This window comes from Haemaphysalis longicornis, unplaced genomic scaffold (assembly GCF_048455015.1).
Source record: "Haemaphysalis longicornis isolate Haplotype H1 unplaced genomic scaffold, Haemaphysalis longicornis Haplotype H1 scaffold_9, whole genome shotgun sequence".
Lineage (NCBI taxonomy): Eukaryota > Metazoa > Arthropoda > Arachnida > Ixodida > Ixodidae > Haemaphysalis > Haemaphysalis longicornis.
Window position 1 is genome coordinate 40298010 of NW_027526460.1, and position 15625 is coordinate 40313634.

The window sequence follows — 15625 nt, forward strand, 5'->3', positions numbered from 1 at the left end:
CTGAGCTGCGTAGCGAGCGGTTTGAGTTCATTTTCGCCGCTTCGCTCGGCCGAGTTTCTGTTCAATCTGTGGTATTCAACACGGACGTTGTCGCGGTGGGAATGCCGGAGATAACGAGCCAGATTACGGGAAGTTGTGTGGCTCGAAAGGAGGAGGTCATCGAACGCTTCGTGGTGCGCGTGACTCTACCGTCGCCAGACCCCGGAGGTTGACGTGGTGTGCGCGCTTGCGATAGCGGTTCGTGAAGTGAACTTTTAGTCGGGTTTGCGATGTTTACACGCTTAGTTATTGCTGTGTTTTGACTGTGGGCTCGCTAGCCTTGAGAAAGAAACGGTCGAAGCGTCAAACGCTGCGGCGCGCACGGCATAGCCGACGCGCATTGGAGCAGCACATGACTGGGCAACCGGTTACGATTGAACGCCAGTAGTTGTAATTAATGCCTGCGACGTTAGATTTAATCTTAAAAGCGACCTGACCAGCCATATAAGGTATAATCAAAGTTCGATATGTCGCGGTAAGCGTGCGCTGCGATGCACGTGAGCCATATCGCCTTTCTTGCGCAATGTTTCCCGTGCACTTGTAATTTTCATGCAAACAGGTTTGAGTTAGTAAAACAGGTTTGAGTTAGTAATATAGGAATAAAAATATGTTCTCTGCATTAAAAATGTACGTTACTGTCGCAGCATTCAACAGTGATTTTTTAGTGAAATTGATACCATTGCTTAGGGCATACTGGCTTTGCTGCGAGAAATATTGGATGCCTTGAATGTCAAAAGTAGTAAAAAAATATGCTCTTGCATTGAAGTTGGGAGTTATGCAGAATACTCTACGAAGCTTCTAAGTAGCTCATTTTCATCCTTGTGGTATGCAAACTTTTGGCAATGAACACCTGCACGTATGAGTACTAAGTTGCTGTGCCAGGCAAGATGATAAAACATAAAAAAAGCCAAAAATGTTCAAATTTAAGTAAAAAAAAATGCTTAACTTGTTGCCACGGTGACAACACTGCAAAAGGAGGCTGTTCAGTGCAATACAGCCAACCAGCTAACCTACTTTGCATTGAAAGCCCATTGAAACCCATCTCCCCCTTCGTTTGGTCTGCAAAGTGGGGTGTGTACTCTTCACAGAGGAGCTGAAAATGATGTTTTCTGGAAAGAGAAAGGCTGTAAAAGGCACTCCAATTTCAAGGCAAGGCATTCCAGAAGCCCCATGTTCAAAAGGACATGAAAGGCTACAACCGTGACGACTTTTGATAAGTGAAACCTATGTTGCAACTTCGGAAGCCGTTTTCTCAAAACAGTTTTTTTTGCCACCTGTGTCGCTTGTACCAGGGATTTCTTTGTGACCGCTGGGTCTATTTTGATTCCATTTCTTGCATTACATTCCTTGATGAACAGTTCAGGTCGTGACCCTCTTGGTTTTCCAGATTTGTTTTTTGTGATTTTTTTATTCAAATAATTGTTCACAGTCAACATGCCTATTGCACATTAACCTCTAAAAAAATGAAAACTAAAAAACATTGTGTTGTAAAAAAAAAATTCTAAAACTGTCACGACCTCGTCCATTCATTTGGGAATGCAAAGCACTTCGAAGAAGTTTTCTATCATGTTTTATAAGCCGCTCAAGCTCGGTACAAGCGGAACAGAAAGAAAATTTAATACATAAAAAAGTTATCAAAATATTAGTTTGAAATTTTTATGGTGTTATCACGGAAGCATTTCCAGTTGCTGTGCCAATTTTCATCAAAATCCACAAAGAAATAAAAAAGTTGATTTTGAAAGCCACGTCCCCCCTTAAGATGTGTGCGGAGGACCATTGACAACACATACTACTTTGCAAGGATTGTCTTGGGACATCATTTGTCTGCAGAGTCCCATGTAATCAGGAAAATGGAGAATATAACCTACTGGACTTTTTTCCCTTTCAAAATGATATTCTTTAGGTACTGGGCACAATATACTTTTTGGCATCCTGATTTGCGTAATTGCCTACTGTGGAGGGCAATACACATTCCGTGTGGTTTGGTAGCCACGAAATTCCTGTTCTGTTGGAAATGACGAAATTTACAGTTACTACACATCTAAGAGGCTAGTTCAGTGCGTGTGGGAAAACTGGTAACATGGGCCATGTTAAATGTGGTGCCCCCCCCTTTCCCTTCTAAGGAATGTGCCTCGTCTTGTTGTCTCTGTTGCAGCCGCTTCTGGTCCCTGGGACAGGCCAACTCGCGGCTGAACTACATTGACGGTCTGCTGAACCTGACGTATGTGAACGGCACCCCGTACAACGACCCCGCCAAGACCCCCCGGTCGTCTATCATTGCATTCATCTGCGACTACAACGCGGGTGTGGGCAAGCCCGAGTTCCTGGACGAGGCAGACCGCACGTACGCTTTCCTCTGGTACACCAGCTATGCCTGTGCGCCTTCGTACTTTGTGGGCTGCGTGTACAGGAACCCACGGACCAACGTCACCTACGACCTGTCCAGGTCAGTCTGCACCTATTGTGCCCACTCGGGCTTTCCCCACCCTGTTTCGCATTGACTCAAAGTGTGATCCTGAAAGTTCTAGGGGCGAAGCACCTCAGCACCTCGCTCTGTCCGGGGCTTGGCGTCCGTGCACACAGTGTAGCGCATGCGCGAAGAGCATTGCATTGCATTGCATTGCATTGCATTGTATCGGATTGGATTGCATTGGAATTGTATAAACTGTACACATGCGTTGTCACTCATTTACATGCTCGAGTGCGCAATGCCACGGGTGATTTATGGTAAGGACGATCCCTAGTGCTTCGCCCACTCGTCGTGATTCACTTCGTGGAGATGCGTGAATTTTTTTACGATGCCACCGGTGCATACAATCTTTTTTTTTTTTTTTAATGGTGTCCTTAGACGCACTTCCAACATAGCAAAGGAAATCTTTTTGAACCATGGCACCTAGGCCAAATGTAATTTTTTTCGTTCGTATAGCAGGAAGCTCTCAGTTGCACTGAGAGGTTTGTAATGTCTTTCCTTGGCTTGTTTTGGATCCTTAGCCATTCTACGTGCTTTTGCCTCATTGCCGCATTTTTGCATTACAAAGAAGCTATTTGAGTGCTGGTTTTAGTGCTTACTTTTGTTTCTTTTTAGTGTAGGGCCCTGTGTGCATTCGCGGTGTTCGCAACTGGGTACCGTATTTTCGCGCGTATGATCCGCCCCCTCACGTTCAACCCGCCTGAAAAGAAAAAAAAAATCCTCATGTATTGCCCGCACATTTGATACAGGGAAGGCTGCACCAAAGCTACTGCTCAAGCAACACATCACATACTATGTAGACAGGAAAAGCACATATTTAGCAAGTAGAATACACTGCCAAGGCGAAAGTCACAATTAGTGTCACCGCTCTCGCTAGAGTTATGGAAGGTTTAGTCAGTGTTACTCGTAGGAGCCTCACACCTTGACGTGCATTCTCGTGAAAAACCCCGCTTATTATCCACACCCCTACTTTGCCTCTGAAATTTTCGCATTTTTGATGTGGGTTATACGCGCGAAAATACGGCACTTTGCTGCCCGTGGCCACCAGTGCGTTGCAGTCTCGAAGAGGGCCTCTTGTGCAGGCTGAACCGGGTGAACCCCTTGGGAGACTGGATAGCCGAGGAGGACGAGGTGGACTACACGGTGAAGGCCTACGTGAGTGTATGCCGGCCCCTGAAGCGGGCTCCACCGGGCTGCTCTCCCAGGGCGGCCGCCTGCATCGTCCACTCCTACCGCAACGGCACGGTGAGTGAGAGAGGCTGCGGCCGCTGCTGCTGCTTCCAGACTCTGTCTGCCCTTTCCCATGTGTGGAGAAGTGGTACACTTCTAGACTTCTCTCCGCTTCCTTTACCTTTCTTCTTTTTTGGAGATGTTTTTATATGCTGGGTTTTTTTCTAATTATGCTAATCCTTTATGGAAGGCGGTATACCCAGTGCCCCCTAGATGTCAGTGGTGTTCAAGATCATGGCCTCCAGAAAGCAAAATTATGCCAGAAAAAAAAAATTGCGTTGTGTTTATTTGTAGTCTTCTTAAAGGGGCTATGCAGACAAAACAAGAGTTTGGTAAATTCGAAAGATTGCTTTCTTAGAATTGTACTGACACCACTTTTGACGTAAACTTTGCTCAAATTAGCTTATATAATTGGGAAAAAAGGCAATGGCCATGCGACCTCACACCATAGCTCATTTCCCGCAACAAAACCTGTGATGTCGTATGCCCAGCGGTGCAATCGCAAATTAGGCAGGGCTTATAAGCTTGCCGAATGAGCTATTTGCACTTAAATTTATGGCACATTCTTTTTATAGCAGTAAGAATTGTGGGGTGAACAATTAAAGTTACGAACGAACATGTAAATACCGCAGCAGTTAATGCAACGCTTTGCCGGCTGACACTGCCTAACACAGCTGTCTGACGTGTTGGGCTTGTCTGGCACAACCCTGGCCAACTGATATAAGCGTCACAGTCACTTGCATGACATTGTTTGTCGAGTCATAGCTTACGTTTTAGGAAACTGTTAGTATGAATCCTAATAAAAATATGGCAGGTATAGAGGTCCAGCCAGAAGTGCAAACACTGGCACTTCAGCGGTATTGCAGCGCCATCTATGGAAGTGGACGATAAACAAGATAACCAAATGGCCATCTGTGGTTCCGAAACGTCAAATATATTTTTATTCATGGTCAGTGTTCGCTTTTCTTTTGTACAGGTAAAAAATATTCTGCACGTTATTTGATTAAAATGTTGGCACTTTTATTTACTCTGGTGATGGTTGTATTACTTTTGCGATGAGGAGGCTGAAATTATTTTTGTAGTATCGTCATGGTCTGCGATCCTTCCAGTACATACTTGCAAAGTAAGCCAATACGTAGTTCATAGCTAATAATAATAATTCGGCTGAAGAGTGTGGTGTAACATATGTAGTCTCAAACTTTTATAGCGTAGGCAGAAACTGATTGTTTATTCATTGGCTGTGTGTGTCAGACACTCCGTTTGAAAATTTAAGGTACGTACGTTAAACAGTAACAGGAAAGTCAAAAATCTCTCCAGAAATCGGGACGAACTGCTCCAGCTGAGTGAACTAGGTATCGTACTTACCTGATTCTAACGCGCACTTTTTTCCGGAAAAATAGGCCGAAAAATCGCATGCGCGATAAAATCGGATGCGATCCCACCCATTGCCATTGCCATCTCAAGATGGTGCCACAGCTTTTAGCTTGCTTCTAGCAATGATTTTTCGGACGCAGGAAGCCTAGGCTAGGGTGGCTACCTAGGTGCCTAGGCATTTCTATCGGCGTTGACACAAATCGTCAAATCGTTCCACTTGCGCGCTTGATAACAGCAATGGCAGCAGCGGCAACGAAGGTGCGCCGCTTCCACGAGTGGCTTACGAGTGGCTCTCACGCGTTCACAACGAGCGGTCGGCTGAAGTGTGCGCCTCTGGAGAAGCTCGCGGGGTGGGCGCGCCAGGCGTGGGCCACGATCCTATCGACCATGGTTGAACGTTCGTTCAGAAGTGTGACATCACGAACGCACTTTACAGCACCGAGGACGAGATGTTGTGGTTAGTGGAAAGCAACCAGGAGCTTTTGGAGAGCGACGAATGAGATTACTTCGGAACATACCGTATTTACTCGCATAATCCTCGCACTTTTTTTTCGGAAAAGTCGATGCAAAGTTAAGGGTGCGAGAATTATGCGGGAAAAAAAAAATTCGGTGCACAGTGTTGCCAATTTGCCTTATGCCAATCCCACTAAATGTAGCGGTCGTTTTTTGTATATGTAAGCTCAGTGTTGCCAACAGCAGCTATATCTTTTTATTTTATCATTTACAACGTAAACAGTCTTCCGTCGATCAGCGATCATGAAATTGCCGCCTTTGCTTTCTGGCGCGCGCCCTATCTCGTCGTCGTCATGTGCGTGCCCTACTCCAGTAACGCACGTTGAAGTCGGTGACGCCGAAGGGCCTGCCTGCGGCACTGTTGCCGTGTTCGATCGCGCACTCTATCGATTTCAATTTGAAAGCGGAAGTGTAGCTGGCGTTCTTCCCCATGGCGAAGCGGCACCAAGCACAGAACAAAGAGAACAAAAAGTTCTGAAAATGGCAGCTAGCTATCCACCACTGACGCGAGTGACTCACTGACTGCTGCCGCTCAACGACGGGACCACGACGACGACACGACGACACAGCAGCGGGCTGCGCGAACATCGTCTATTTGCGCGCGCGCGAAACCGACTCAAGGACTGTGTGAGTAGCGTGTTAGGGCGCCTGTTAGGGAGTAGCCATGCAGGTTGTTAGGGCACCTGGATGGCCTTGGATACACAGCGCTCTCCGCCGAACGGAGAGGCGGCGGGGGAGAGCGTGCGTTGGAGAGCGCGTGCACCATGCGGGTTTCGCGAGCAGGCAACTTTTGCCGCTGCAAAGTTGGGGGTGCGAGGATTATGCGAGGAACCAAAAAATCCAAGTTTTGGTGGCTCACATTAGGGGTGCGAGGATTACGCGAGTGCGAGGATTACGCGAGTAAATACGGTAAATCACCTGTTTCTCTCGCATTCGTTTTTCTTGGTCACAAAGTTCCATGCACGTTTGCCTGGAAGATTGGGTGTGCGTTAGAATCGGGGGCACGTTAGAATCGGGTAAGGAGTACGGTAAGTGGCAGACATTGGCAATTTAAGAATTCGAAAAAAAATGCTCAGATTAATTAAACTTCTCACATTAAACTTCTCTGGAAGAAAAAATAGTTGGGCTACCATTAAAGGTCCTAGCAAAAGGGTTGAAAAGGTTTTTTTTTGTTTGTTTGTTTGTTTCTGTGGCTAAAATTTGGTGACGTTGAAATTGGCCGAAGAATGGCCTTCCATTTACCTACTCCTGAGCATTTGAACCTCACGTTGACAGCTGGCATTTGGCAGTACCCAGGAAATTAAACATTTTAATCAGTAGTAGCTTCCGTGGTTCAGAAAGTGGATCCTCTGTTGATGTTTTTGACTCTACAGAGCAGCGAACTGTGGCCAGTGCTAAGAAGTGGTCGCACACTTGCGTGTGGCTCTGGATATCCTTTTTTCCCCCTTGACAGTCGGGGGCTGCCACATGTTTTTGCCAGTTGGATGTGATAGCCACATGATAGTTCTTTTGGGCTAATCACCCACGGTTAATTAATTCCCGAAACCGGGCCTAAAGGCCTGAAACCGGGCCTTGCCTTCCTGTTTTGAATCTTTCTTCGTCCCTTGTTTCGTGGGGCTGCAGGACAGAGTGGTGGTGGCCAATGCTGGCCAGGCCCGCCATGCTCCACGGAACATCTCGGGGCTTCTCTCGTTGGAGTACGACCAGGGGGACCCGTGCCCATGGAAGAAAAACGCCACCTACAGCACCCTTATCCACTTCATGTGCGACCCCAATCAGGTGGGTTCCTGGATGTTCTTGACCTTCTTGGTGACATCGAACATGCTGCGCTGAATGTAAGGCTGGCACCAAAATTCTTAAACCTAATGGCCGAAGCATTCTTCAAGTGAGCTCGTGAACCCAGTTCTAGGTTAATTGTTTCATTTATTTTGCTTCGTTATTGCGGTGCTTCGAACTGGGCAAACGGCAGTAGTTGCCATGCAGTTTTGTTCTACTGAAAAGTTATAACTGGCGTGTGCAAACCAGGTTACTTGCCAGTTGTAGGCACTCATTCACAAATTCATGACTTTTTTTTTTTTTTTTTTTTTGCCTTGCAGACAGAAAGAGCAGTCTTTTTTGAACAACTGCAGCACACTAACGTAAACATTGCATTGACATTGTGGTTAGCGTGTTGCAGAATAAAAGTAGCTCCAATTCAAAACATTCTCTTCTGCGCTCGTGCATGGTGTACTGTGTGTTATCATCCCGTTGCTGGCTTGGTGGCATTGGAACCCCAACTGAAGCTGCTACTAAAAAAGATCCTGCTCTGCACATCAAATGAAAATCAATTGAAATAGCTTTCTGAGAATTGCTTTGCATTTATTGAAGTGTTTTGACTATTGTACCAGCTCGCTACTGCAGCTGGCTGCTTGAATAATTTGCTTCTAAATTGTTTGTAGCAAACCATTATTTCCTTTGAAAACAAAAATCTCTATTCTTATACGCATAGCCTTTCACACTGTCTCGACTTCAAAATTGCTATTTTTTAACCCTTTTGATGGTTAACATCAACTTCGTTTCTTTGCTCAAGGGACTTCCCAGTGTGTTGTCGTAACTGATGCCAGTGAATTGGCACACAAGTTGCGAGAGCAAGTGTCACTTCTAGCATTGAGCGAGCGTGTGAACTGGCCAGAAAAAGTGTGAATTAGGCCTACATGGTTCACTCGAGTGTATTGTGAATAAACGTAAGGCTGGCAGGCATGAACTGGGGCCCAACTGGCACATAGCGTAGTTACCTGTTTTCGTGATGGGCCGTCAAGCAAAACTGAAATTCATTACCATTTGCAGCCAGAGTCTTTTCAGCTGTAGGGATACACGTTACTCGCGTGAAAGCTATAGTCCTTCAGGGATGGAATCAGGCCATCTTGAACTGCAAAATGAGTAGCAGCTGTGAGCGAGCAGTGTCTGTGGTTCTGACGTGGTAGCGTCACTTGCACTGTTCCGCACCCCCGCTGGCAGCCCGAGCGCCTGCACTACCTGGAGGGTGGCCGCAAGTGCCAGCAGAAGCTGCTGTGGGTGACGCACATGGCCTGCCCCGTGAGCCACCTGGAGGCCCAAGACTCGTGCGCCCTCACCGACTCGCAGGGCACCACCTACAGCCTGGCCCCGCTGCACCTGCGCGACAGCTTCTACACCGTCACCGCGGGCGACGTCGTCTACGAGGTGAGCCTTCCCCCGCTTTGTTACTCCCCCGCAGAGCTCTGACGGCGTTCCTGCTTTATGACCCCCTCTGCAGCTGAATGTGTGTGGCCCGGTGCATGGAGGTCACTGCCCCAGCCAGGGTAACACCAGTGTGTGCATGGTGCGGGGAAGCGTGGCCAAGCCGCTGGCCAAGAGTAACGGCATGTCCCTGGCCTCCGACGAGCCCGGCTCGCTGCGCCTCACCTACGTGGGCAACTACACCAACCACTCGGGTGAGGGGGAAACGCTGCCCCGGCTTATTCCCATTTTGGCTGCGAGTTTGAGGGCTGCGGAGTGCTTGTTCCAGCAGCTTTTGACTTGTGCGGCGATTGGTGCACCTACTGTATTCAGTCGAATCGGAGCCGTCCCCGATTCTAAGCCGACACGGACATTCGAAGGCAGAAATTTTCGTTTAAAATTTTCTCGAATGGAAGGCAGCCACAATATACAATGACTACTGCAGCCACAAAACTACACGCCATTTGTTAACCATGAATGTAATCAGGTTCACTCAATGTAGTTATCGCTCCATTCGTTGTTGCTGTCCTCTTCGTAGCGACCGCCCTCACAGTGTGTGTGCCCTCACAATGGGTGCCCTCGCAGTGTGTGCGCAATGTTTGGGGCTTGCTGTCAAGTGCATTTGCAATGCTGCCAGTTTTTGTTTGAACAAGCCTCCGGTCAAGCTTTATTGGGATATTATCCTAGGCCCGCCAATGCGGATGCTTCTTTCATCAGTGACGAGTTGCTGTCTTACCTAGAGGCTCAACGACCTTTCGGCCGCCAACACAACCTTCCATTCAAAGGCAAAAGTTTTGTGACGTCATTACCGACATAGTCGCACAAAGCAGGTAAACTTGTACTACCAACCTGATACGCAACACTGTGCGAGCATATTGTAAAGTTCTGAAAGAACGCCCATCCCAGAGATAAGGGAAAAGCACGGGATGGGCGAACTTTCAGGTGAAGTGCGAAAAATTACAAAAAAGTGGCCGCAACGCGAGCCAAAACTGCGGAGATATCAAGTAAAAAGCCAGACAGGTTGTCTCTTTTTCTCAATATTGACACATCTGGGGCGTTCTCTGCCATAGTACAGTATCGCAGAGGAAGCTCTCCGGCCTTTCAAAGGCATTGAAGCTAGCGCAATTTTAGGGGGTGGGCGATCCTTGGGGTCTTTTAATAAATTGAATATTTCACCCCTAAACGGGGGGGGAGAGGGGAGGGGGGTGATGTTTTGGGGGAGGGCTATCTCTCTGAACTTTGCGGTAGTCAAAATGGAGGCCTGTTCCTTGCACTTTGGTTGTCTATGGCCACAGATACGAGTGGCTACAGTACCTTTTTTTGCCACAGCCTCCAGGCGGCACTCACTGTGTTTTTTTTATTCGAATGAGAACTTCATGGTTTCAAATATAAATGTTCAGATCTAAGCCTACTTATAACATTTATATCCTGCTTTTTTTTTTTTTTTTTTTTTTTTAAGAAATGTAAGAACTCGTGTTGCATGAAGGTAGGGGCAAAGCTCAGTTTTGGGTGTCCCTGGCTAGCCACTCTAAAACAAAATCTGCTTCAATTGGCGAGGTGGGGGACTCTCCTCGGAAATCATGACCTACGTGCTTAAAAAGCATTCTGCTCCAATGCAAAACGTTTTACTTACCCATAAAACTGATCGTAATGGCCTAGTTTGCTTATTTTGTGTGTGTCACTTCTGTAACAACTGCCATCTAGCTCAAACTAGCCTAACAACACTTCGTTTCTGGTTAATTTTTATTTCATTACAGCAGGCATGTATTTGTAAAATAAGCAAAAGAGGCTGTTAGGGACATTTTCATGGATCTGTGAAACTTTTCGCATTGGCACACGATGGTTTTTTAAGCCCGTGTGTCGTGAATTTGTAAGTCCCGTAGAAATGTGATGATGCGAGTCCCGTGCGCAGAGAGGATGCTTGTACACGCAATATTTTTTTTTCTGGATTACTCTAGTGCTATCTTAAAATCAGTGGAAGTGACGTGTTTGGATGTGGGCATTCGAGTGCTGCGTGATGACCCCGCCCTTCTCCTTGTAGCGGAGGCATTCAAGGTGGTGATTGAAGCCTCCTGCCAGGAAGGGGCCTCGAGCCACCTTGTCTCCCTGTCGCGGAAGGAGCCGTCCCTGCTGGTGTTCAGCCTGAGCACGCCCCAGATCTGCGAGCCCAAGCCTGCCAAGTGCATCTTTGACGACTTCTACGGCTACCAGTACGACCTGACGCCCCTGCAGCTCCGCACGGGCAACTGGGAGGTGTACCACGAGAACCGCACCTTCCACCTCTCCTTCTGCCAGTCGCTGAACCCCAGCCCCAGCTACGTCTGCCCCCGTGAGTTGATCTCGGGCTGGTCTCTCTGCTTCACAGTTGAGGTGTGCCTAAACTGCTCATCTAATCCCTACGCTTCCCCTTGCCAAGTTCCTGGTTCCTTAATTTTAATGCCACTACTTTCAGTGCCACTCCTTTCAGTGCCACTTGTGAGATAACCCGGGTACCCAGACGCGCACACCCCCTGCCACGCCAGAGTATACTCGTGTTGCCTCTTTACTTGACCCCCGCTATTCGAGTTATTGTGGGCATGTCATGCCATCTATTGAAAAGCCACAGAAACGCATAGATCTGAGGCTTGTTAGACAACATTTAGATAAAATTTAGACGAATTTCAGACAACAGGTGGAGCACGTGTTTCTTCACCCGCGTCGCTCAGTCTTATTTCAGCAGCACCGCTGCATTGGCCGTATGTGGAGTATCGCGGGACCGAAGCAGCAAAGGGAGCCTCGCTATATGCATGTTAGCTGCCAGCTGCCACTTACAATGTGTGGTGCGTTGTTTTAAAGAATATCATGCTAAAATGTCCTTGAAACATTTAGGCATCCTAGTTAACAGGTAATTCATGTTGTAATCAGTCAGTTAATTGTCTTGTACTTGGTATGCTGTTATTACTGGATAGGGTAATTCTGAGTAAAGTGTTTGTGTCCTGCCCAGCATCGTAGTGCATTACTACCATAAAATTTCCACTGCTTGAACATGAAAAAAAGAAACCCCGGCAGGGAGTGAAAACCAGCCATAAAGAAACTCTGCAGTGAAAGGGTTAAGAACAACCATGTAATAACTGTGAATGTAGGCTCTGCCACCCATTTAGTTCGTCGTTTGCACACCGCCAAATGTGCCCACAAGTGACTGGATTTGGGCGTGTGTGTGCAGCGGGTGTTGCAGCGTGCGAGACCACCGGCACGCACTCCAGCCAGGCGGGCATCAGCTGGGGCAACCCCTTTGGTACGCCCACCGTCACCAAGGATGGCGCTGTGCTCGTGCAGTACCTCAACGGTGCTGCCTGCGCCAATGGTCAGCGCTCTCGCAAGGCTGTCGTCTCCCTCCTCTGCGACGAAAGCCAGGCAGGTTGCAGCATGGACAGACTCATACCTACCCACTCAAAGAAACTAACTGTCCTGGGCTTGGTGACGGGCCAATATGCAGATTTCAGTCAAACCGACAATAACTTCAGCACCCGTAACGGTGGCTCAGTGACTAAGGCTGCTGAGCACGAGGACGCGAGTTCCATTCCTGGCCGCCGCGGCTGCTTTTCTGATGGAGGCGAAAAGCAAAAAGGCCCGTGTGTTTGAGATTTCGGCGCACTTTAAAGAAAATTAATCCGGAGCCCTCCACTACGGCACGCCTCATCACCTATCAAGCGTCGGCGCGTTAAACCCCACAATCAATCAACACTAGCTTCAGGTCGTGGTGATACTTATGCGAGACAATGTTCAAATAGTACATTAGTTGAATTGGGCTTTTTGGAATTTCTGTTGCTGGTGTTAAGCAGCTCATGTTTATGCTCACACTTCTACATACTTTTTTCTCTGCAGGTTGGGCCCAGTTATGTTGGAGAATCGGAAGACTGCGAGACTCTGTTTGACTTTCAGACCCCAGCAGCCTGTCCGTTGAGGGTGAGTGCTAGCTTGCACTGCTGAGTACTTGTTATTGAGTGTATTTCAACATTGCTTTGGGAAGCAAGTCAACTGGTTTTTGCTTTTTGAGTTTCTGTTGATCAAGTTTAAACTTTGCAACTTTGGAGTGTTGCCGTCTTGCCCCTGACTCTGAACTCTGTCAAAAGTTTTTATTTATTTATTCATTGCAACTTTCATCTTCTTCTTGTCAACAAGGGACTTGTGTCTTAGAATCTGTTAATTGTCTGCAGTGATAATTTAGTTCTGAGATTACTATCAGGTTGTCTTGATGGCGACGCCTATGCCCCTTTTCTTTTTCCCAGATGGCAGCGGGATCAGACTGCAAGGTGCAAGATCCACGCTACGGCTACGTCTACGACATGTCGCCGCTCAGAAATTCCGCCGGCGACTACGAAGTGCAGGCCGTTCATTTCACATACCTGATCAACGTCTGCCAGCCGCTGAACACCCTGCGGCCGGGTTGTGCGGGAGCTGCTGTGTGCCAGACCAAGCCCTCTGAAGCCCACTTCAGCATAGATGCAGGTGGGGAACGCTGTCGGTCAATAACTTGGGGACAAAACACCGCTACAGTATTACTTGTAGCCGGCAGCTGTCGTCGTGCTTAAGGCGTGGGTGCCTCCATAATTGTGGCAAGTCAAAAGCAAACAGAACCGGCGTTGTTTCATCATTGCTCTCATGAGTGATCTTTTAATTTGTCTCACAGCAGATGCTCATTGTAATAGTTTCAGTGGGCGTACGAAATTCCGTGACCTGACTTGCCCTGACCCCTCCCCCCTGTCCAGGCAAGCCCAACAGCACCCTGGTGTACCGCAACGGCCTGGTGACGCTGACCTACGCCGAGGGTGCGGGCGGCTGCAAGGGCGGCTTCAACCGCACCACGGTGATCACCTTCGTGTGCGACCACTCCACCATGGGTGCGGAGGGGCCCGCGTTCCTGTCGGAGTCGGACGACTGCACCTACACCTTCCAGTGGCGCACCCTGCTGGCGTGCCCGCCCATCATCAAGAGCGAGTGCACCGTGTCGCTGGGAGCGGCGGGCCTGGTCGACCTGTCCCCGCTGTCCGACCCCCGCGGCAACTACGAGGTCAGGGCCCCCAGCGGGGTCAAGTACGTCCTCAACGTCTGCCGCAGCATCGTCTACAGCCCAGGTGAAGGGAGCAGGCATGCACGGTGCCGTTGTTGGAATGTCTTGTGCAGTGCTCCCATTACAGTAGCTAAAGTACTTTAACACAACTTGTTGGCGGGGCTAGTTGGTTTGTGATTCTTAAATATGCTGAGCGCAAAAACCAAAGATGATAAAGGACCGCTAAACATGCTGTATTTACACAATTGTAGGGCTACTTTTTTTTTTTTTGACAATCCAATGTTGACAATCCAATGTTGGGGGTCGACTTAGAATCGAAATCGAACCGTGTACCGCTAGTAGCGGTAAGAGAAATGAGAAATCAGTGGTTCTGTGAGGTGGGGACAGCTTTGCACCCTTGTTCCCATGGTTATGGTCTAAAGTGTGAACCACATGGGGAGTTTTCTGCTCGTGAAAATGCGCCGTGCTGACGCTGCCGTGAATACCACCCGCATGCTGCGCGCTACGCGATCGGTGGTGGCAACATGGCGGCATCACCAGCCGTGAAGAGGTGCGCGTAGCTCCAGCGACCGCTTCTAATCGCTCTTAAGATATCACTGAAGGCACGAACGAAGGCGTTTGTGCAGGAATGTGGTCAAAAACGGCACTACAAAGCATCATCTGTGCTGCTAGTGACGTGCCAATCATATATCTGCCACCGTGGTAAGCCTAAACATCTCCGATGGTGCCAGCCGGCTGTCCTGAGCGCTTTCAAACTGCCACCATGAAGAGCGTGCCTCCCCATTAGGGCAAGTCGTCAGGCTCCTCCCACTGCCGCGCTCATCACGCGTCATACCAAGGTGAACTTCTGCGCGTGGAATCGGCGACGTAGGCATGAAAAAGTCGCCTGCGCAACGCTGACGCACACGAATTGCGTGCAAAAACGCCTCAAGAAGCGGTTTATTCGTCTCTAATGAACAAAATGAGTATTAGCAAATCCCTTGATTCAATGTGCGGTGCTAACGTAGCCGAAATCATATCACATTGTTCAGTACACTACCGAACGCGATGGTGGGAGGTTAGTCGCTCAAAAGTAAATCGCGCCCGGCCGCTTCCGTCAGCCGCCATGTTTCTTTTGGCATCGCGCGGCACTGGCCGCTGCCGGTTGCCTCGATGGTTGTCATCTCGCAGCGAATGTGTTCTTCCCGCTCAACCCACAGCGCATGGTTGTTCCAGGTGCTTATTCAAAAGCTTTTCTTTTTTAACATGTACCGCGCATACTGCGAGCGCACTGCTCTTGTGGTAGCATTGATCATTGATGGTAGAGCCGCCGGGTGGGTTGACGGAAGAGCTTCTCTTTGTGATACAATTTTCTAAACAACGCTCGCTTTTTTTTTTTTTTTTTTTGAGATGCAACTTTTGGGGATCGACTTACATGCGAGTCAACTTACAATCGTGTAAATACGGTACTTAAGAATGGCTGAGGTGTTGTGCTGCCGTGCCCAAGGATCCCAACTGTGGCAGCTGCTTTCGAGATGGAGGCGAGAAGCGACGAATGCTTGTTTATAGAGATTTCGATGCCTGTTGAAGATCCCCAGGTAGTCTAAACTAATCTGGAGCCCTGTACACCGGCGCGCCTCATGGCTGAGGCGTAGCTTCAGTGTGTTAAACTCTTCAGTCAATTAAGTCGTGTGGCGCATCACACTGTGCGACTGGGACCTCCGTGTGTGTCC

At 48.4% G+C, this 15625-nt stretch overlaps 1 protein-coding gene across 1 annotated transcript in view; it reads left to right on the forward strand.

The window, feature by feature from the left end:
- The window catches only part of Lerp (lysosomal enzyme receptor protein), a 73468-nt gene that overhangs the window by 30436 nt on the left and 27407 nt on the right, over positions 1–15625 (forward strand). Inside the window, exons 13-22 of the mRNA XM_077682684.1 lie at positions 2195–2485; positions 3592–3754; positions 7250–7405; positions 8624–8827; positions 8901–9078; positions 10905–11192; positions 12066–12256; positions 12728–12808; positions 13132–13351; positions 13612–13977. Of these exons, the coding sequence (XP_077538810.1) occupies positions 2195–2485; positions 3592–3754; positions 7250–7405; positions 8624–8827; positions 8901–9078; positions 10905–11192; positions 12066–12256; positions 12728–12808; positions 13132–13351; positions 13612–13977 (2138 nt within the window). The remainder of the gene's footprint in view (positions 1–2194; positions 2486–3591; positions 3755–7249; positions 7406–8623; positions 8828–8900; positions 9079–10904; positions 11193–12065; positions 12257–12727; positions 12809–13131; positions 13352–13611; positions 13978–15625) is intronic.